Here is a 22,430-nt window from a genome sequence, read left to right on the forward strand (position 1 = left end):
GTCACTGCTGCTGGTGGATTTTGGCAATGTGATAAAACGTACACAGACACAGTTTCAGTCGATGGCTTTATTCCTGCTGGTGTTGATAGTTTCAGTAGGCGAAGCCTACACAATAAAGACAGGCTGATAAACAATAACACACACTATTGATACACGGTCATTCATACAGTTCTCAATTAGACAGAAGGACAGTTTCAATGCCCTTTGCCATCAGATGACAGTGTAAGTCTGAATTTTATTTAATGAATTTAATGTTGCATATTCAAAAATGTGCAGTTTGTAATAAAACAGTTATAACTGCTATTCAGGAGCACTGAAGTCAGTTGATTGATATACTTGTCATGTTATTTATAAGATTTTTATTGACTGCTGCAGTGATTCCTCACACCACTGACCCACTTTAACATTTACGATCACTCCATGATCCACACTGAAGGATATTTATTAATCGGATGCTCTCAAACTTTATAGTTATACTGAAATATTCTTTAATATACTTATATCATTACATTTGATCTTTTTCCCCACTTTGGGTAACAGCTGAGGTCTTGATGTCTAATGATTAAACCGAGTTTCTATTTCAGGACTGACCTCGGGAACAAAAACGTGAGATTCTGGACTGAGGCACGTGTTGGATGCCAGATAGACACAATGACCCTCGCAGATGGTACAAATTATCTTATTGCCTTGCACAACAATTTCTGGGAATATTTTACCTGAGAATATGACATAAAGTGTCAGCTGGCCCCTTGATTACCCCCCTCTGTGCTACACTCTCTCTAAGTGTGTGACCCTTTAATCTGCCACCAGTTTCCGGAGCCGCTGCACCACATCCTCCGCGCTCACCCAAGGCACCGTGACAGCCTTGAACTCCCCTGGCTGGGCTTCGTGGGTCTCGGTGATCAGCCGGTGCATGGGGAAGTCCCTCCGCGGGAAGGCCACGTCGCGAGGACCGAGGGAGAGCGCGGGGCAGAAGTCATTAGCTCCGTCCCCGACGTAGAAGATCCTCTGGTACGGGCGCCCCCGCTCCTGCGTCCTGCGGGCCACGTAGTCCCTGACGATCACCTGCTTGCACATGTTGTCTGGGCACCGGGGGCAGTCGTGAGAGTGGAAGGGCCGCAGCACCAGCCGCCCGTCCTTGTTGAAGGTCGCGGGGTTGGAAAAGATCCGGTGGAACAGCTGCCGGGCCCCGACGCGCCGGAGCCAGCACTCTATGAAGTAGGTGTTGGCGTCGGACACCAGTATCACCTCAAAGTCCTTCGCGGGCCGGTTGCGGAGGAACTGGAAGAGGGTGAGCATGCCGGGTGTGGCCGGTATCTTCTCCATGACGCTGCGTATGTCGCTCTCGGTGACGCCCTGCTCAGCCAGGTAGGCCAGCACCCGCTGCATGTATTCGTTGTAGCGGCCGGGCTGATAAGTGTCCGTCAGCCACCCGGGGAGGTGCTGACCCGGGGCGGCCTGCACTACCATGTCATCGCTGGTTTCATCCACGATGGTCTCGTCGAAGTCAAAGAAGATCAGGAAGCGCTTGTCAGGGGAGATGTGAGCTGGGTGGGAGGCCATGATCTCTGAGCGCCTGGGTCTCTGGGGTTCCTCCTCGCCTGGGGGATGGGGTGGGACATAACAGCAGTTGAAGAACGAATCCCCCATGATTTACTACGCCACACCTTTTAATATTGCCAAGTGGCATCAAATCTCCACCCCCGCTCTTCTGCTCTCCAGCATCCCACGCAATGGGCCACGGTGAGGTAGAGGGTGACCTTCTGGGAAACATCAATGCAATAAAGGAGGGTGTGGGGGTTTGGGTGGAGGCAAAGAAGTCAAATATAGATTTCACAGGAATAATATAATTTCAATGAAAAGGCATGAAAAAAAAATCTATAAATATAATATAAAGCAGCCAACCAGCAGCTGTGTCAGACAAGAGGCGGCAGCAAATTATGGATTTGTGGAGAGGGGGAAAAAAGGGTCAAGTATTGTGTAGAAGAGCGAAAAACAAGGTAAGACTCACTCATGCAGTTCCAGCAAGCAAGTAAAACGATAAGCTACAGATTATATATCCGGGCAGGTCAGCCCTATTCAACTTTTTCACAGGCCGTGTGCTTACCTTGGATTTTCCCTGATGTCTACAGTGGAAGTCCAGATCCAACCAGTTGCCTTCAAAGTGTGGCTGGTTTGTTCCTTTATGGGGGAAAAAATACAATGAATGCTGAATCAGTGGAAAAGCAGTACGGGACAAACTTAAAAGGCAGACAAATGCCTTAAAAAGATCAACAGAGAGCTTATACAGCAAATTTAGATATAATAAAAACCCAGCACACACAAAAAAACTTAATTAGGGATTTTAGACTTTTTTAAGCTTTTTTTTTTTTTTTTTTTTTTTTAAAGCTTACTAATTAGTAAGAACAGTCGAGGCTTCTTATCAAGCTGTTAATCTAGAAGGGTTTTGTTTTACATAACAGCAGCACAACCATCATGCAGTGAAGGCAATGAGCGCTGGATTGAGGTTTAAAATACTACTACTAATAGAAATAATAATAATTACAGATGAGTCACCGGCTCTGGTTCCGATCCCCGGTGTCAGTCAGCTCCGATCCGGTCTCATAGAGGAGAGGTAGAGTTCCGCCGGTCGGCCGGTGGCTCGCGCACTTTTATGTGCCACTCAAACCCACCGGAGCCGCTCTGAACGTGACCGCGCCTCCGAGTCCGCCCATTTAATAGCAGCCTATTGCGCGTTCACGATATAAAAGGTGGAGGAGAGAGGGGATTGTGGGAGTAGGGGGAGGAAGGAAGAAAAACCCATCGAGAGTAAATAGTCCGTTCCTTGAATATAACCGTAGAAGAAATGTGCGCCAGTCTCGTAAATGTAGCCTATTAGTATTTTTACATGGCTCCAAACGTGGCATAGTCACATCCACACAATGGAGCATTTACCGAAAAAAAAAAAAAAAAGAGAGAGAGAGAGGATAAGCACTTCTGGTAGCAGTGGGAGGTCAATGGGAAAAGGTCAAGCTCTCAAGTTTTCCCATTTATACATCTTTGTGTAATTCCAATTTGGAGTGGAGAGTCAGGGATAACATCTGAATAACCCCATCTCATCTGAATTTGCTAAAGTAACTCAGCTGCATTCACTTAAAACAGAAAACAGTTTTAATGCTCTCTCATGTCCTTACAAAGAGAACAAGCACCTTCCCTCATCCAGGATGATCTGGATTTCCGGCCAATAAGTACTCTGTTGCAAAGGCGGCACAGGGAACGGGGGCAAAGTACCACATGCGAGACATTTGTGAGGATGACTGGAACGAAATCATTTCACATCTGAGAGCAGTGTTGTGTTTTCATTTATTAACTACAGGGAAACATTAGCATCGCAGCAAGGGAGTTTGTGTTGCCTGCTTGTTTCTCCACGAGACAGCGGTCTAGATAAAACCCTGCAAGTATACTGATTAATGAACCGCACAGCAAGTTTCAGAGCGGTGCACACTTGCCTACAAAAACATGGCATGAAGCCCTCCTCTCTTTATCTGCCTGCTGACAGACGGAGGGGGGGGCCTCCTCCCTCCTCGACACCGCAAGGCGTAATGACTAACAGCTGGGGAGGCCGACTATTTTCAAGCCCAAATGGGAATGGAGATGTACAGACGGTGTGTTATTATCTCCCCTGCTCATGGAGTGAGCCTTGGTACCTGACCACCCACTCACCAACAGTGAGTCACTCACACTTTTCTCTACCCATCAGCCCGCTCTGCTACCTTATAGGATTATGTGACTCATTGGTGCACCACTTAAAACCTCCTATGGTGATGGAGGATACACAGCATTTTAGGAGGTATTCTAGCAACAGTAAATGCCTTAATGTGACCTCAGTGGAGGTACATGCTGTTAATGCATGAATAAACCTGGCTGAGATGCAACAAGAGATATCCAAAAAGTCAATTTTAAACACCCTCTTGTAATCTATGTAAGTAGTTATATGGCCTCAAGGTGCATTTGCATATCTAAGAGGTACAATGTGGGTACTTCACTGTCAAGATCACTGCCCTCAAATACAATAAAGCCTGCTGTGACTTTAAAGTGAACAGGAAGTGTTCACAAAGAAGAGGATCTAAAACTTCTCTTGTCAAATAAATGCTCAGCAAAGCAAAGCTGTTGTTGAACCCTGAGGGTCATGTGTAGCCTGCAGCCATTGTTAGGTAACATGTTATGCCAAGAACCCAGTGAACCTAAAAATAGTAGAGTAAGAGCCCTCAAGCAAAGTCTGTGCAGTGGCAGCAAGCTACACTTTTCAGGAAAGCAAGGTATGAAAGTTAAACAGACCTGCTGCATTTCATAACCGTCCGCATCCGGCAAAGCAAAACACAAACAGAAACTCAGATGTAATAATCATGGCTACTTGTTTTTACTTTTAAAGTTAGCAGTCAGTTAAATGTACATTATCAAAAAAGGCCCAACTTTTTTTTTCAAACTTCTCCTTAATCCCCAGATAACATACAAAAAAAAAAAAAAAAAAAAAAAAAAAAAAGGACAAACCAGGACATTATAAAGCTGCACATTTTGTACCAGATACAATAATAAAATACGCAATGCTACATTAAGTGGTTAAAAATACAAAGGGGAAAAGTATATTGATTTTTTTTTAAAACATCTTTAAAGAATATACAATGTTATTTTTCCTTAACTACCCAAGAAATTTAGTAGAAAGTGCATTCTATATAACAAAGAAAGGAGGAGGAGAATCATTCTGCAAACAGAGAGAAAACAAGACATGACACAGAGAAGGGGGAAAACTCCATGAACAGATAAAAACAAAGAAGTGCATGGAGGGGCTAGTGTAAAGTCGCCAAAGCAGGAGGAACATCCCTTTCACTTTAAAGGGAGCCCATACTGGAGAAAACAAAAAGTGTATTTCAATGAATTTGATTTGAGCACACACTGAAAGAAAATGTTCTTTATTTTGCCATGGTCTAATTCACACTACCCACCTCCACCTGGGATTCTCCTCCTTTCCTTGCCTAAAAAACATCCACTCAAAGTAATCACTTCCATCTCCGCCCTTTCCCGTGCAGCCACAACTGCTCTCTGTTCCACAATGCATCGTCAGTCCCACCCCTCCCTCCCTTCCCTGCGCCTCACCCACGCAGCAGTAAAGTGCAGAGAATACACACAAGTGAAAAGGCTTTTTAAAAAAAAAAGAAAAGAAAAAAAGACAAAAATCCATACTGCAAAATGCTGAATCACAGCAGTGAACCAGAGGGGACAGGATGATAAGCAAATAATGCAGCAGTATTAAGACCCACAGAAATGGCAGGATAATTGCAGGTCTCAAATCCAAAAAGAGACTAAACTATGGAGCTTAACCACTTCAGACTGAACACCATTAGAATGATACAAAGAGGGTCGTTGTAGATTTACTGCTATTGTTCAGGTCAGGTATCCCAAAATAGGCGTATATTGGGGCACACTGTGTAAAAGCAGCTTTTGGTACAAGAGCACTGGGGACAACCAGACAGACACAGACTGCATGCACTCATACACACTTGCACACAGACACACTTGCACACAGACACACTCTAAACACACGATCAGACTGGATGAAGGGGAAAACCAAGCAACCCCAAATTCATTCCAACGCAAGCCAACCTTTTTCTTCTTCTACACAAGTAACATTCACACTGTTGGCTATTACATTAATAAATGTAATTTCTTTAGCTGATTTGATCAAACATATGCTTATCTATACAAGAATTCCAAGTATTAGAAGTTGTATGACCACTGCTTCTTATCCTGTCATTTCCTATCATGTGCTAATAACAGTATATCTACATGACAGAAGCATTCATTAGCTTAAAACTGAGCAGAAGACATTAAATTAAATAAAACAAAAAACAAAAAAAACAAAAACAAAACAAAAACATACATACGAGTTATCGGCCATCATTCTGCGTAGGCAACATTCAGCAACTTTAGACATGCATTTGCCTGTGTGTCAGTACGATCAAAGTACAAAAGAAAATAAAAAAAGTAACGCCACCCCACACCAAACCGTGGAATATAGGCTGTGAGGAATATGCATAATTTCCCATTAAGAACTTTGATGAGCAAAGGTCCCAGTTGTGTATACTGTGTGTGTGTGTGTCAAATGACCTTTAACATGATAACCCGTATCATCGACAGCAGCGAAGGGAGGTGGGATATATCCTGATGGGGCCACGTGGTTGGCCCCTCACAGTGGCAGTACTCGACAGTCATCCGTTATCTAAAAGCTTCTGTTGGCCAACAGTATTGAAAGCTGAGGCAGCACTGATTAAAGTAAATAAATCAGTGACCATGTGGTCTTTGTCTTTTGTGTGTATGCGTGTGCTTGAAAAAGTGTGAGGAGTGAGTGTGTGCGCACGCCTAGGCAATGTCCTGCATAACTAGAGTTGTCTTGATCACAAAATATCTAGTCAAACCTTAAATGCGCAGTAGAAAAGCCCAACTGGCAAGACATGTTCTGTATGACACAATACAATGCTATTATGTAGTTCATACTTCTGAAAATTAAGAAGAAAAAAAAAGCAAAAACAAAAGAAATATTTCATGTACTGGAATGGAAAGCACCATTTTATCACGTAATGAATCTCAGACTAAGTCCAGATTCAATTAACCACTTACAAAATCTTTTGACCAAATGTCCTTTTACAAAGTTCCTCCCCCCTTCCTTACTGTAACCTATGGCACTGCATCTTGCACAACTGCTGTTGCCCCTCTGACAGAAAGACCAGGACTTGACCTTAAGACAGAGAAAGGCTCAGGTAGAACCAGTTACAACATTCATTAAACGTTTCTGTGGGGCCCCGAGGCTCTGCAGTACAACTAGGAGGACAGGTGCAGTATTGCTATGGGGAGGACCTGCACAGAAAGCTCAAGCCCTGACCAATGTGCAACCTTATGGTCAAGTTGACATAAGGAGAAATCAGTGACACTGATCTTTTGATCAGTGAAGCCCAGGTAATACATGAGACGACTTCCATCAGCAGCTTATGATGAAAATAATGTACAGACTGAGAACTTACACTAAAATTGTTTTCTGTAGAAGAAATTGTTGAAGAAAAGTTTGTAAAATATTTGTCAGTTGAGCAGGATTTTAAAGTAGAGGTGTTACATGATGTGTACACTGAGGGTGCATAAGTCTGTATCTTCAGAAAACACAGGGGTGTGTAAAGTTTAGCTTGAGTTACATAAATCTGTTCGACAGGAGCACCTTTGCTTTATGTCCACACAGAAAGAGCTTCAACCACATTTTTCAGTGATCCATCTCATCCTTTTCTAATGGGAAAAAGATAAGTACTCATAACAGTTAGCACGACTGTGTAATGCATTGTGTTTTACTTGCACTATATGCACAAATGTTTTATACACAAGCACGTAATTACAGTGCTGTTTATTGGGCTCTGAGCACTTATAAAACACACATTTGATTATAGTGCCTGAAGTCTCCTGTGTAGACACATACTGAGTAATGGTGCTGGTCACGCTACGCCTTCTCTGTAGACATGGCTTTGGGGGCCTTGAAACTAAAAAACTGAGGCAGGACTATGAGAAGACGTGGAACAAGGCGTGAGTTTGGTGCTGGCCTGCAGACCAGCAGCACAGTTCAGTGGTGCTGCGGGGCTCCGGGGCCCTTATCGGGAGGGGCCATGTGGTGCAGGTAGCTGCTGTCTTCGTGCCCACAGTGGTTTAGGGGCTCACTCTTAAAAAGAGCTGGAGGTGGGGGGAGGTGGGAGACAGGGGGCACTGCTAGGTGGTGGTGGGGGTGAGGTTGGGCATGTTGGGGTGTGCTTGAGAGGTGCTGCTGGGTTGATGAGGGGTGGGGATGATGGTGAGAGGGCGCTGAGTGCAGTGGCACATGAGAGAACGTGTGCCCCACAGTGCCTTGAGGAGGAATAGACCCTCCTGTTGGGTTGAGGCCCATGGTTGCTGAGGTGGTGGCCGGGGTGGCAGCTGAGGGCCCGGGGCCAGAGGTCGAGGAAGATGAGGAGAAGGTGTTGGAAAAGATCCGGACAGGCACAGGTGGGCCGCTAGTCTGCAGAACAACAGGGCTGGTGACCCGGAAACACTTCTCTTTGTGTGCTTTGAGCATGTTGGAGAAGCGGAAGCGTTGGCCGCACACCTCGCAGGGATAGGGCTTCTCGCCTGTGTGGGTGCGGCGGTGGCGTTTCATGTTGGGTCGGCTGGTGAAGCTCTTCCCACAGATTTCACAAATGAAAGGCTTCTCCCCTGCACAGATTCATAAAAAAACAACAACACTGAGTGAGGGAAAAAAAAGAACAGTTTCTACCAATTAACAGGAAGAATGGAGCACAGGGAAAAAATAAAATGCATCAGAATAAAATCCTTCGGTGTCAAAAGTGACGGTTAGAAAGTGTTAAATATTCAACAAAGTTAACTTTCCCCCCCCCTCCCCTTAACCATTTCCCTCTGCAGAGAGCAACAGTTCTCTTTTAAATATGTAAATAAGTTGCCATCTTAAATTGAGGGTTTTTGCTGTCAACCCACCCACTCCGCAGGAAGCTATTACAATTCACACTTTGAGCAGAGGAGATGTGAAAGTGAACAACAGCAGCTCTGTTGGATTGTCGCTCTCATTAACCTCCCTCCATGGAGCCACTGAATGTGCCTGCTACCACCCACACAGCCATCTATTAACAGGCTGCTGAAGGGCTCTCTAAATGCCTTATTCTTGCATGTTATGTGTGAAGCTCCTCCACACTAAATGAATATCAAAAGGTGACAGTTAATGTGCTAGTCTCCTGTAACAGTTACCTTACATTCACTCACGAGAATTCACAGGAAAAAAAAAAAATCTGTATGCAGTGAACCAAACTTTGGGTGTTTAAAGTGTATGCTTCCTATTACAGAGCATGACTGGGTGTGTCTCCTCCTGGATGAGGCTAAATTGGTTGGTAGCAGCAGGGAGAGGAGAGGGTAGCATAATTACACATCACAAATAGAACTGTGAGAGCCAATGGAGTGCAGTGTGTCCACCCACGACAGGCACGGCTAGTGAAAAACAGTGAAGGACATGCAGGCATCACTGCTTAGCAGTGGTCTTAGAAATAGCAATGCAGCAGAGACAGAAAATCAAAGGGGTGTAATACAGCATGTGTTTGGGTAGTCATTATAAGCCACAGTATATGCAAGGCTCCTCTTTGATGTAGAACATCCCTCTCATTAAAAATTCTGGGCAAAGTCTCCTGCTCTTACCACTATAATGTTCCTGTTGGCAACTCCCCATCGGATTCTTTTTTTAGGATGAGTATGATGAGTATGGTGACTGGGTGGCTGGTAAAGCAGACCAGCGAAGGATGGTAAATGTTTGATAAACTTTAGATTTATCAAGTAAAATAAATCTATAGTCATTTGAGACTTTTGTACTCCTATTGAAATCTAACAAAGCACTGTAACCATCAAGCAAAGGACAAAAAAGATTTAAGAAACAACTGGTCTGTATGAAATGTAATTTTCCCCGCAACAGCTGGGCCAACTTGGTCTTTGTAATTTGCTTCTGCACGACTGCATTTAAATAGAAGCTGGGAGGAAACTATGCAAACATGGAAAACAGAAGGGCAAGACATTTGTCGACTAAAGTAGCAAGTATCTGCCGAGTAGTTATTTCTTTGTTTTAGTTGACTGCAGAAAAAGAAATGTAAATAAAAACATGGGAATTTTATTTTTATACAGACAGCGATCAATGCCAAAAAAATACTGTTTAATATATATCAGACTTGAGGGTTATGTGTAACCAGTTAGTGACATTATTTACTGAAGAATCCACAGTGGAGACATTACATTATTTGAAACTGGAATCTCCTGCTGTGGAGAAACTACAACTAGGGTACTATATTTGAGTGCAGTCTCGTTCAGTTTCTACAAACAATGTGATAAGTTCTCTATAAAGCTTCCTGATTTCATAGAAATGCCTCACCACTTAAAAAGGGCTCTGAAACTAGAATTGGTTTCCTGCATTTAAAAAGCAGGTTAATACTGTCACTCATGTTTTTGCAGAAAGTCCCTAGGTTTCAGAGCCATATGGATTATCCCAAAGGACACTGGCCTGATTGGCATGTGTGAGTTTCCCAGAACACTTATGGAACTTAAAAGACCCACACTTGTTTCTCACCTGTGTGTGTCTTCATGTGCTCATCAAAGTACTGTTTCATGTTGAAGTCTTTGCCACACCACTGGCACATGAACTGCTTGTGTCCGATGTGAATGCTCATGTGGGAGCGCAGCTGGTACTTGTACTGGAACCGTTCGTCACAGTTCTACAGCAGAAACAACGGAAGTGTTCAGATAACATGTCCACACACACACACACACACACACACACACAAAAAGCAGACATGCTGACACACAGAAATTGACAATCTGATTTAGATGAAACATTTATCACGCGCTCCTCTTTCTGCATTTTCTAATGTGAAGAAAATAGTTTGGCAGTGAAATGTTTATTTTGACAACCGTAACTCAAGTAAATCAGTAAGGGTTTAAGACAGAACTGTAACATTGTTCAATCATAAAGCAGCTTTTGATGTGACAAAAGCTGCTTCAGCTCTGACAATAAATCACTTATTGCTTTTGGCAATGAAAATGTCAACGTTATTATTTAACATTCTCATAACTGTTATTGTTAAAAATAACTAATTTGTGGAGTTATTTAAGGTTATATTTACACTGCTGAGTAGGAACTGCTTTACATATGAAACCAGGTTTCGTGCCTGTGTAAATCATGCTTAAGAAATGCAGTTAGTTCCACAATCCAGCAACACCGCTCAGGTTATTTTGGAGCATGCAGCAACACTGTATTTGCAATCTGAGGTTTGTCTGGTCAGGGTTTTCTTGAAGTGAAGTATTCATAATCTTAATGTGGCACCACCTGACCAAATAAATGTCAGTAAGGGAAGAAAAAAAGAAAAAGAAAAGCAGTTTCTAAAAACGGCCTATATACTTATTAAGGATATAATTGCATATATGATGATGACCTCAAACATCTGATTAGAGTAACTCCACCCCTATACATAGTTCTCGTTTGCCCCCCATTTAAATAGTTGGGAATGTAAAGTCTTCTGCTGAAGTAAAACACTGTATCAACGGTACCCAACTCAGCTGAACAGGAAAAACAAAGGAAAAAACGAAACAAAACAAAATTCTTTTTACAGATGCATACATTGAAAATTTATTCCTTCAGCTATTTAACGCTTCAGTTAATTGGTGAACTGTGTTCCTGTGTGGTTTTCTAATATTTGACATGGTCTGGCTTTAGCTCCTCTGTAGAACATTGTCCACTGAATGCAAAACACACAGTGCACAGTCAACATCTGGAAGACACTGACTATTTTGGGTTATTCACAAACCACAGGACACAGATGTCTCCCTGCTGAAACTTACTGGTGTAAGTCTGCTTTTACAGCATGCAACAAAAAAAAATTCTGTCACTCCATTCAAGTGATCCAACCAGTTTAAAACATATAATTTAATTAAAAACAAATAAAATCAACAGTATAGGCCACACCAAAATAAATAAGAAGGGTGGGGGTGAAATTTAAATGTTTGTTTATCTAAAAATTTCTAAAGCCACTGCACTTTCAGCATTATATAATTTGATTTGTTCAAGGGTATTTGAAGATGGTATGTAAATTAAACCATGCCTGCTGAAAAGGAAGCGAGTAACCGATTACATAACTGAAGTTTACCCACTATTGTATGTCCTCCATGTTATGTAAATGATCTTTAACGCAAATACTTCAACTGCAGCAATACCCTGTGAAATTGTGATTTAAAAAAATCTTTCTTGCTGGTACAGGTATTTCTTTTCTTTTCTTTTTTTTTTTATTCATAACAAGTATGAACTCAAATAAGGCCAGCCAAAGAAATCTGTGCCTAAAGTACAGAAATCCTCTAGATACATGGATTAGCAGTAATCTATTTCCTCTTACATTTTACCACAGTTTTAAATTTTAGTTGTGGTGGGGACTGGGACACAAAAGCACTGGATTAAGTGAATAAATAAATCAATGAGCAAATAATACCCTTTAAGTTTTATGTGCTATAAATAAGTAACTTAGAAATGCTTTGCATCTAAATCTGTTATTGTGCAGATGAACTGCTGGTCTACCATCTGCAGCCATTCTTCTCTGAAGCCTCCATGAGCTTGGTATTGTAACACATGAACCAGTCCACCCTAAACTGGTTCTGGTTGCAACAGTTTCAGCTCACAGGATCTCCAGAGTGGGAGGAGGAGAACAGTCACAAGCTGTAGTCCACAACAGGAGACTGCAGGAAAACAGGAGATGAAAAAGCCCAGACTAGGTGCTTAGCACACCCTGAAGTTTAAATATATAGGTCAAAGGATTGTCCACAAGTAAACTGACTGTGGATGCATTGTTCTCTCAAACAAACAAAAAATAATAACACCCAAATATACTTGGATGGTTTATGTAGGGGAAATACTGATTCGGTCACTGTTTGAAGTCTATTGTTAGACTAACAGAATCACACTGTGTTCATCTTACCTCACAACGAAAGGGCTTCTCTCCAGAGTGCTGGAGTGAGTGAACTTTCAAAGACATACTGCGCTTAAATGACTTCCCACACGTTTCACAGGTGAATGGCATGTCCTTCGTGTGAGCTGGATTTAAGAGAAAAAATGCAAGTGAGATGGCTAAATCATAACAAACTAATCAAATTAAAGTTTTAACTAAAAATTGGTATTGCTTGAGTAAATGCTATTATGTGACGAGACATCATCATACAAAAGAATTAACATTTCACAATATTTACAAAAAGCAGCATGTTGCCACTAAAAACACTATGTTGAGTATCTATAATAAAAATATGGATCTTGTACAGGTGAATATTATTTAATTGAAAGCCATGTCGTGTCTCACACTTCTAGATACCACAGTAACAGACAGCAGGCCCCAACTTACCAACCATGTGCTTTCGGACATGAGCCATAGTGTAGAATTTCTTCTCACAGATTTCACATGAGAACTTCTTTTCTGCATAGCCATGCACAATTTTGATGTGCTCATGCAGTGACCAGAGCTTCTTAAAAGACTTGCTGCAAGAAACACACTGAAGAACAAAAAAAGGATAAGAAGAAGACAAAAAATATAAATATTAAGCATTTTGTTTTCATCAGCCAAAATTCTTTTATTATACTCCAGCGCCCTCTGCTGGGCAAAAAAAAAAAAAGTCAGAAAGGGTTTATCTAGCTGAAATCCCTCTAAATCCTACTATCAAAGTAAAAAAGGAAGCGGCTAAATCAACATAAGTAAATCATTACTTTTGATTAAAAAAACAAACAAACAAAACAACCAACCCAAACTTTAATAGTAATGCTTCCCTCTTAAATCATGCTGATCATATTACAACCCGATCAAAAACATTTTACTTTCAAAGTATAAATCAGTGGTACTTGGACAGTTGCAGATATGTCCAAGTACTATACATTGACGTCCTGGCATTACCAAACATCAAACTGGGCTTTGCAGTCATTTCTGTCTAGCATGAGTTTTATGGTTAGGTTGTTGTCTCCCTAAAATATCGTGCAGTGTGACAAGATAACAACCAGACGAACTGTGAAAAAGTATCAACACAAACTGCAAAATGTAACACCAAAGTGGCCAAAAAAACAAATACAGTTTCTTCCAGCTGCCTTTTAGCATGTGATTGCCAAGATATCATGTGAATTTTTTTCCCAACAGTGTGTTCCTTTTTTCCATGTTAATAAAATAAATAAATAAAATGAAACACTGTGGAACCAGTTGTGTGCACATACTCTTACATCTCACCCTGGAGCTCTTTCACAGCTGTCACCGGTACTGCTGGTAGCATCACAAGTGTGTTTATATACGGATATTCATGTTTTGAAGTCAGCCTATTCAAATAAGATTCACATTTTGCCATATTTAAAATGGTTTTACAGAAATCTTTAAAAGATACCAAATTTCCCTTTGTTTTATATTGTAATATAACTACTGTTCTCTTTGGCTATCAGAAAAGCTCACAGAAAACATGGAAGTGGAAAAACTGAACTTCATAATTCAGAGCCTTTTAAATCAGATTGTTAGTACACGTATGCACAGAAATTACTTATTTTGAGACTTGCTTCATGGACAAAAATTAAGGGGGAAAACAAACAAAAAAAAAGAAGAAGAAAAAAAAGAAATAGTTGCACAATTACACACATTGTATCTCCATGACATGAGAACAGGTTTCTTTATACCCTGTAATTGTTTCAAACTGTTTCGGGTGGCTCAGAGGAACCTGCTCAAATAACATTTTCTTTAAACTGCAGATGCAAATCAAGCTGAACAAACCAAGGGCTAAATAAAGCTGCTAAAAGACAGCTGTATAACCCTTGGGGATTCAGATGCTGAGTCGCCTTTTTCAATTTTAGAGAAGTAAAACCACAATGCACCTTCTTTCACCGAAATATTTTTGATAATAGATTGCTTATCTAAATAATGTCAGTTTCAGATTTCCTGTATCTAAAATACTGCTTAAGCATTACCAGTAATGCACACATGACTTTTAAAACAAAATAAAATTAGTATTTTTAGATTGCATATTTGACAACAGAAATTTTCTGTGCTATTTTACCCCAAACCATGACAATGTTGTTATCAATAGCTTATGAAGTAAATTCAACACAAACTCCTACAGCTGTATTTTTGTGGTGGCTGAAAACAATATGGCCCTCAAAACATCCACCTGAACATGGAGCTAGCACACAATCTAAACATAAATTACACAGGAAATGCATAGACTGAGTGCAGATTGTGTTTCCCGTCATTTCTTCAAAGCACACCACAGCTTAAGTTATGTTTCAGGAGATAAAATGTTATGGCCTTTTTTGTGTGCTTTTACTTTTCATGGTAATAACTTCTAATTACCATTCTCTAGGTAGAATTTTTATATAGCAGTCCATGATAACTTTAGATGTTTTTTAAAAATTAATGAAAATTAAAAGGAGAAAGAAAGCTACAGAAATACTGCAGAATTTTAAGGTTAATATCATGGCTAATGTGACAGGTCGAACACTTCTGGTATTCAGGAATATCTAATTCAGCTAAATCAAATTTCTTGCTATATGTGCTTTTTACTGACCTTTCTGCATATTTCATAACTGATATCTATTTTAATTAGTGAGTGATGAATGTTGTATAATGGCCACATAAAATCACTAGCAAGACGCACCTTGAAAGCTGCATCCCCCGTGAAATGACTGTTGGCCACCTTAGTTAAAAAGCCACACTGTTCTCCTGTGAGCTAACAGCTGAAAACCCACTTTCAGTTCTCAGCTGCCGCTACGTTCAAACTGCCACATAAATGAGCTGAGAGAGCTTCGAGTCTGCTGCTGCAAGCAAGTTACTGAAACCTTTAGCAATCACTGTTTTCTCTTTGAAAAGTGAACTTTTTAAAGTGTCAAATGTTGCCTTTAGATTTTCTAACAAAATAAATGCCAACATCAACCAAGAGGGTATCATAGTCATCAGGTCACAAGTTTGGTCACATTTAAAAAATTTTTAAACAAAGTGTTTGCTTTCACATACCACAATAACTTACTTTAAAGCCAAGTCTTTTTTTTTTGGGTCATTACGTCCACTAAATGATTTACAGTTAATTCTGTAAAAAAATAACTACATATCATTTGCCTTTTTTTTTTAATTTCATGAACAAGCAGCCACCTTTAGTGGTAGAAAACTGGATCCTGACTTAATACTACAGTTACAGTGACTATATGCTATATATATATTTTTTCCCTTAAAAAAAAAAAATATATATGTATATTATATTATATATATATTTTATATATATATAACTACAAATTTAATCAGTTAAATATGGCTGATTTCAGTTCAAATATAATTTAGAAATAAACTGAAACCTGCCAGAAATATACTTAAACTCTGAAAAATACAATATTTATAGTTTAGTAATTACAATAAGAGTTTGTGTCCGCAGATGTCAAAGAGGAGCCTGGGGTCAGAGTAGCAGATAAGGCTGAGGTACAGACGTGCAAAAGTCTCATGGCTTAGAGCAAAGTCTTGTTCTAATTTATCTAAACATCTTTATACGTAAAAATATATTAAACCTCTTGCTCTAGAGTAACATTTACAAGAGTAATTACACAAATATCAGATAAAGGTTTGGATTACCTGAATGTTCTTCTCACAATCAGTCTGCTGGTGCAAGGCTAGCTCACTCTCCAAGACAAACTTCTTGCCGCACTTGTCACAGATCTGCATTCGTCTGTGTGTAACATTCATGTGCTTCTCCAGGTACCAGCGTGTGTTGAATACTCGAGGACATTTTTCACATGCCAGCATCTCCTTCTCCTCCACCTCTGCTTTTCCTCCTGATGGTACAGTAGGAGAAGAGGAGGGAGCTGACCTAGCTGACCTGCCTTTGCTCTTTGGAGGCTCTGTGCGTTTCCGTCGCCCTCTGGTGGTCATTCCACCAGGGGTAGCGCCCAGAGCTGTTCGCAGACTTTTCCTCCGCGGCTGGCTGGGAGCTGCTGCACTACTAGACCCTCGACGGGTTCTCTTTGACCGCGTTCTTTGACTTTCAACCTCGTCTTCCTCCTCGTCTTCCTCCTCATCTTCCTCAGGGCTCTCATCTTCCTCCTCCTCCTCCTCCTCTTCCTCCTCTTCATCGTCGTCATCATCACTTCCAGCTCTTTCAGAGTCATCTGCTGTGGTTCCAGTTTTGTTGTCCCCTTTGGATACGTGAAGTGTCTGGTTGTTCAGGTTGACCTCCACAATGATTTGCTCACGCTTGAAACCCTCCTCACCATCCTCACCCTCTTCTTCCTCATCTTCATCATCATCTTCAGTATCATCAGAGGATCCATCATTGCCTGCCTGGGACCCCTGTGTCCCCACCTCCTGCCCAGCGCCCCCCTCTCTGAAATACTGCTGATGTTGGTGTTGAGTCATGTGTTGAGTGGGTACCTGACCAATGTTCTGATCTCCCATGGATGTCTTGGCTGCCATTTTATTGTCCACTAACACAGAATAAGGCTTACCACCAACCTCCCGCTTATAAATCTTTCCCGTCAAGTCCAGGTCTGGGTTAGGAGAGTGAAAGTAGGACTGGGACACCGGTGCCCTACGTCCTTCCTCCTGTGACATCCCGCCAAGACTAGGGATGGAAACCTCTTCCTTGAGGCTTTGACAGGATTTCATGAAGAGGGAGAAGGTATGGAGGGGAACAGTTAGTAGGAGCACAGGGCAACGGAAAAGAGTAACAGCGGTGGTAACTAGGTAGACTAGCCTACCCTACAAGGAGGGGCAGGGGACACCACACTAATCCCCCACCCTCCTTCTACTGAAAAGACAGGAAGGAGGGGATGAGGTGAGAAGCAGTCAACCTGATTCAAAGAGAGCATCCATGCCGTCCAAGCAAAGAACTTCAGCTGTATTGACATACAATCAGTTCCAACTTTTGTACCATGTGCTTAAGAATCAGAAAGCAAAACCAAAGTCTTAGCGTTGATTCTCAACATTTAAAACTATCCCCTCCAGTTGTTGAGCTGCAGGCTGCTGCCCTGCAGAGTGCCAGTCTTCAAACAGCAGAGCAGGTAAAGATGAGCTGAATACCAAAAACGGAAATGCTGTAAGGACCTCTGCGTCTTGCTTGAACAGCCATTTGTTGTGCATTACCTATGAAATAAGACAAAGAAACAGAAGAATATAGATGAGAGTGTTCCGTGTGACCTGAAACTACAGCCATATTGTCAAGTTCTAAACAGCAAGTGCCACACTTGGCCACAAATGTTTCAGTGTTGTGTGTAGGAGTGGAAACCACAGCTTTCACACATGAATGCGAGTGAATTCAATTTCAACAAATGAGCAGTCTAAATATTTCTAAACCACAACTGAAACACCTCATTATAAAGCAGAGACAGTTTGCTTTATAGAGTGACACATCAACATTCATGCTTGCAATAAGGACATATTTAGATCAACTAAAGTGCAACAAGTCACAACAACTTCTCAGTACTGAAAATATGTAACATATCAACAATCGGATCGATGTCAATGCGAGAGCAGAAAACAGCCTTTTTGTTAAACACCATCAGTTGTCTATGAACAAACACAAATGCATCACTGTAAACTACCTACAATCTGAAACTTAATAAATAAATTGGTACTCACTCAGTCCTACCTGTGTTCCAGTGGTGGTTAGAGAGCATTTACAGAAATACTTCTCAGAAAGCAAAAGCCAGATGCAAGTCCTAAAGCACACTGATTAAACAACACAAGATTTTCTTTTGTCTTCAACATCACACATGCACAAACCTCCCATTGACTGTTGGAGAGTATAGTGTAACCACAGCTTAGGAGCTTGTATTGCAAATACAACCACAGGAAACTGTATGTCAACCTTTCAGTGAAGCCGAAGTAGTGCACTTTTTGTAACCAACAGTATTATCACTGTGTTCATGCAAGTAACAGCTCAAAAAACATCGCATCAAAGAGTAATGTCTTACTTTTGTATGATGTTGGCTTTGGTGTACATGTAATCCTGGAACTGACCCTGGATGACAGGTTGCTGACCTTGAACAACCCCACACCCTACAAACCATTTTGAGTGTGCACCGGGGCGGTTTGCTCGCTAGAAAACCTCCCCCCATGCAATAAACAAAAATTACATTTCCTTTCCTGGAGACAGCAAACATCCTCTCCTCAGAATCTTCACAAACATCTTATGCTTAAATTTCAAGAACTGACACACCAGCGTCTACAAAGAAATCACAAACAGGCTAACAGGTACTTTCACAATCACACACACCCCCACTCCACCCTTGAACTCTACTTTGTTCTGATTTTAATTTAAAGTCACCATTAGAAAAGAGTTTCTGTAAATGCCAGAAAAAGGAACATTACTGTGCAAATAATGGGAAACGTAGCTGAGATGATGGGTGCACACTTTGTAATTAAGGCATAAGCCTAATTATTTTACCGTGATCAAATATTAATCATAATGAGTTCTCTGAGGCTTAGCCAGATCATTATTTGTCAGTTAAACTGTTGTTGTAATTTGTGGTGTCTTACATTTACTGCCACTGATTTAATCCTAACTGGCAACAGAAGCTGCACCTGCTGAAAATAATCTGAAATAAAACCAGATTAATTAAAAATAGGCTATGAAACTTTGGTGATCCAAACTTAAGGTGAGCTAAAGCCATCTCATTTAACATTTTCTTTCTAATTCACTGTTCGTTTTCCCTAAGATTGTCTTTTCACCTGAAGACTTGGTGCGTATATCTGGTGAATTTGATCCTCTGTAGATAAGCATGCTGCAGTGAAGGCAAAGGTAAGATGAACTAAAGCAATTTTTTAAGCCAGAGATTAATCAGTTGGCTCTACTTCATTTTGCATGCAAAAAATTAAGCCATTTATGTAGACTTTGGGTATGCGCATATAAGGCACACCTGCCTTCCTGTGCAGGCTGACTCTGATCCTTTCTGAGAATTGGACAGGAGCTCTGAGAGCATTAAGACCACAAGGGGAGGGCAAGCTCGGCACTGACAGAGCAACTCAACTCACATGGTTGTCCTAGACACAAAGCCTAATAGATTATCCTGTGTCTAGATGACAGAGCAATATAAACTGCAAGAGAACCCCCACGCCTAAACATGCAATTATGCTGGTTTACATTCTTGTTTGAAAAAAAGGCATGCACAACAACACAGCCAATTTATTACTATACCAGTATAAAACTGATCAAAAAGACAAATATTATTGCTGATCATTTTAAAATAAAAAAAAAAAAAAAAAAGCACATAAACAGTGTGGTTATGCAACCTTGTTGAGTACAACCCTTCTACTGCTTATCATTATCAACGATGAGTCATTTTGGGGTTTCACTCTCTGTGAAATAATGCAGTCCTTTGATGTGGGAATCAAGCAGAGCGCAGACTTCTCAATATCACGAGTAATTAGTTTACACATTCACCTTGTAGGATAGGGAGGTCAAACTTTTAGAAATGTAGATCGTTTTGCCACCGCCTATTGAAGTTTCAACAGCTTTCAAAGATGAACTTTGTACCCCGATGCAAAAAAAGAAAAAGAGCATCAATGAATGTCTGGATTACTGAAATGACCTGTCAGCAAGAGAATTACTAATGCTCAGCAAAAGTTGCAGACAAATCAAAGTTTTTTCAGCAATGGCCAATTCATAGCTGTCCTCAATCACGTTTCAGAGAAGCCAGAACTCATTTCATATGTAAGCCACAAAGCCAGTCATATACCGGATAGATGCTACTGTGGCTTAAGACATTTGTATGACACAGGATGGGAGTGTGACTGCAACGGCAGCATACAACACTTAAAACCCATCAGCATTAAATAGTACATGCTGACAAGTACTTGGCTAAACTTTGACAGTTAAGCAGAGGAGACCTTTGAAGTCAAAATGTGTCACGTTTGCTTCTTACTATGCAGCAGTGCTACTCAAATCCATGCACCCTCTTGAGTCTAGACTTTAATGAGCTTTCCCTTTCGCAGCTTGTAGAGGACCTTGTGAAGGTTCACATTCCTGACTCTGTCCAAACTCATAAGACCTTAACCAGCTCACTGTGTGGTGCACTGCAGGGGTGCTCCATGCCTCGGTAGGTATTTGGCCCTCAAACCCATAATCGAGGTCATAGAGCAGTACCTAGGGTTTTTGATACAGCACGTATCATTTGAGGCACTACACGGAGTGGGCAAGGAACATGTCAGCTCCTGTCTCTTCTACACCAGCTTTTTAGGAGACACTGCTGAGCTGTTTACTACTGGGATATCGCTATTATGGATAAGGAAAGAAAACATGGCAGCCTTTAGCACTTACTTTGAAACTCTGATTTGGACTGTGAAAACGCACCGAAACGTCACTATCATAAAAAAGGGCTTCATGGACATACTATTTCTATCAAACGAAGTAAATCACATGCGCATATAAATTTGTTTTCGTCGGGTTAGATGCAGCGTATTCAGCTACAATACTTACAGTTAACGCTGCAGTGTGTTTGAAGGAAGGAAAGGGTTAAAACAAAAAGGCAACATTGTACAACGAACAACAGTAACGTTGTGCAGGCCAGGCCAACTTAGGCTACTTAGCTAGCTAGCAGTAGTCCATAGGTACTAACCTGCACACACATGACAAGCTAACTTGGCTACATTAGCTCAAGGTGCAGCCATTAGATGTTTTAGTGCAGTTAAGGTCACTTTATTTGGAGAACAGTCATACTAATACACAAGCACTACAATCTAAAGGCTGGTGTTTGCAGACAGGCAGTAGCTTCCAACAAAAGAGTAGTTTCACTTTTTAAAAAAAAAACAAAAACAAAACATAAACCTTCCAGGTTGGTGCTAGTTAGCTCAAAGCTAGCATTAACGTCAATATTTAGCATTAACGTTACATTTAATTTCAATGCTGCACTCCGAAGGGAAAGTGTGACAGTTATCGGACCCTCGTGAAGCTAAACGAAAAGCTGATGTCATGCTTTCTCATCAGTGTTTCTCTTCTTGTGGTGCAGTATGAAAAATGCCGCTTTCCCAACAAAACCCAGACTGCTCTACTGGCAAACCCACTCAACTCGACACTGTCACAAAGTCAGCGCTAGCCAGGCTCGCAGACTGCTATCACCGTAGCTTCGGCCCCGCACTACCGGCGAACCACGGCTGCTGTTTCCGACAGCTGTCATGCGTGTCACACATGTAAGTGCTTAAAATCAACTAAAACAGCGATATTTTGTTGTCAGTTTGCTGGCTTACCTCCGTCAGGGCGACCTTCTTCTTGCGTTCGTGCAATCAGAGTTGCACAGATTCAGGGTTGCACACGCATTTCTCTCTCTCTCTCTCTCTCTCTCCCTCGCTTTTCATTCACGGATGTGTATTTAGACGGGGCACTGCCAATGGTCTTTGTGTGCAAAATGTGGGCGCTTATTTGTTTATGTCCGCCATAGACTGCGGAGGTATCTGCGCACCGGCGTCCTCAGCCCCGCTACGTGGCCCGGCCAAGCTCTCGCGCGTACTACCGTCGTCCCGCGCTCATCCCAGGCATCCAGGCCGCTGTCTGGATGGGCGCGCGGCAGCTTGTCTGGTCTGGATTCTTTTCGTCTCCCCTCCAAAGCAGACAGGCCACGGCGCGCGCGCGCACGCGCTGAGCTTAAATCCTTGATTGATGAAATCATAATGAGAAGACCCCGAGGGACGTTTAATCCTCCCAGAGGAAAAATTCTAAAACTACAATTAATGCAATCAGTTTTTATCATAGACTCTTAAACTTTAATATCGTTTCTATTTTAATTCGGGGTTTTTTTTTTTTTTGCTAACAGCTGTTTTAACTGGCTCAAGCGCTGCAGTTTATTTCCATGAAGACTCGGGAAA

At 41.4% G+C, this 22,430-nt stretch overlaps 2 protein-coding genes across 6 annotated transcripts; both read right to left on the reverse strand.

Moving 5' to 3' along the window:
- Positions 1 to 52: 52 nt before the first annotated feature.
- phospho1 (phosphoethanolamine/phosphocholine phosphatase 1) lies at positions 53 to 2,617 on the reverse strand. 3 transcript variants are annotated; one of them, XM_039611066.1, is made up of 3 exons: positions 2,557 to 2,617; positions 2,108 to 2,181; positions 53 to 1,601 (listed from the first exon to the last, which is right to left on the reverse strand). In XM_039611066.1, exon 3 carries the CDS (start codon positions 1,561 to 1,563, stop codon positions 796 to 798), a length of 768 nt encoding a protein of 255 aa, XP_039467000.1. In that variant the 5' UTR covers positions 1,564 to 1,601; positions 2,108 to 2,181; positions 2,557 to 2,617; the 3' UTR covers positions 53 to 795. The 3 variants fall into 3 exon arrangements, with proteins under 3 accessions (XP_039467000.1, XP_031609336.1, XP_031609335.1); XM_031753476.2 differs by having other exon boundaries at positions 2,546 to 2,613; XM_031753475.2 differs by lacking the exons at positions 2,108 to 2,181; positions 2,557 to 2,617 and having other exon boundaries at positions 53 to 1,697.
- On the reverse strand, positions 2,545 to 22,160 carry znf652 (zinc finger protein 652). 3 transcript variants are annotated; one of them, XR_005612800.1, is made up of 7 exons: positions 21,816 to 22,160; positions 16,209 to 17,714; positions 12,972 to 13,119; positions 12,555 to 12,670; positions 10,163 to 10,307; positions 4,983 to 8,259; positions 2,545 to 2,725 (listed from the first exon to the last, which is right to left on the reverse strand). XR_005612800.1 is itself a non-coding variant. In XM_031753467.2 (6 exons), exons 2-6 carry the CDS (start codon positions 17,235 to 17,237, stop codon positions 7,637 to 7,639), a joined length of 2,061 nt encoding a protein of 686 aa, XP_031609327.1. In that variant the 5' UTR covers positions 17,238 to 17,714; positions 21,816 to 22,160; the 3' UTR covers positions 4,375 to 7,636. The 3 variants fall into 3 exon arrangements, 1 of the variants encoding a protein (XP_031609327.1); XR_005612799.1 differs by having other exon boundaries at positions 2,556 to 2,725; positions 5,918 to 8,259; XM_031753467.2 differs by lacking the exon at positions 2,545 to 2,725 and having other exon boundaries at positions 4,375 to 8,259.
- Between the last annotated feature and the right edge of the window lie 270 nt (positions 22,161 to 22,430).

Source organism: Oreochromis aureus, linkage group 4, assembly GCF_013358895.1.
Source record: "Oreochromis aureus strain Israel breed Guangdong linkage group 4, ZZ_aureus, whole genome shotgun sequence".
Lineage (NCBI taxonomy): Eukaryota > Metazoa > Chordata > Actinopteri > Cichliformes > Cichlidae > Oreochromis > Oreochromis aureus.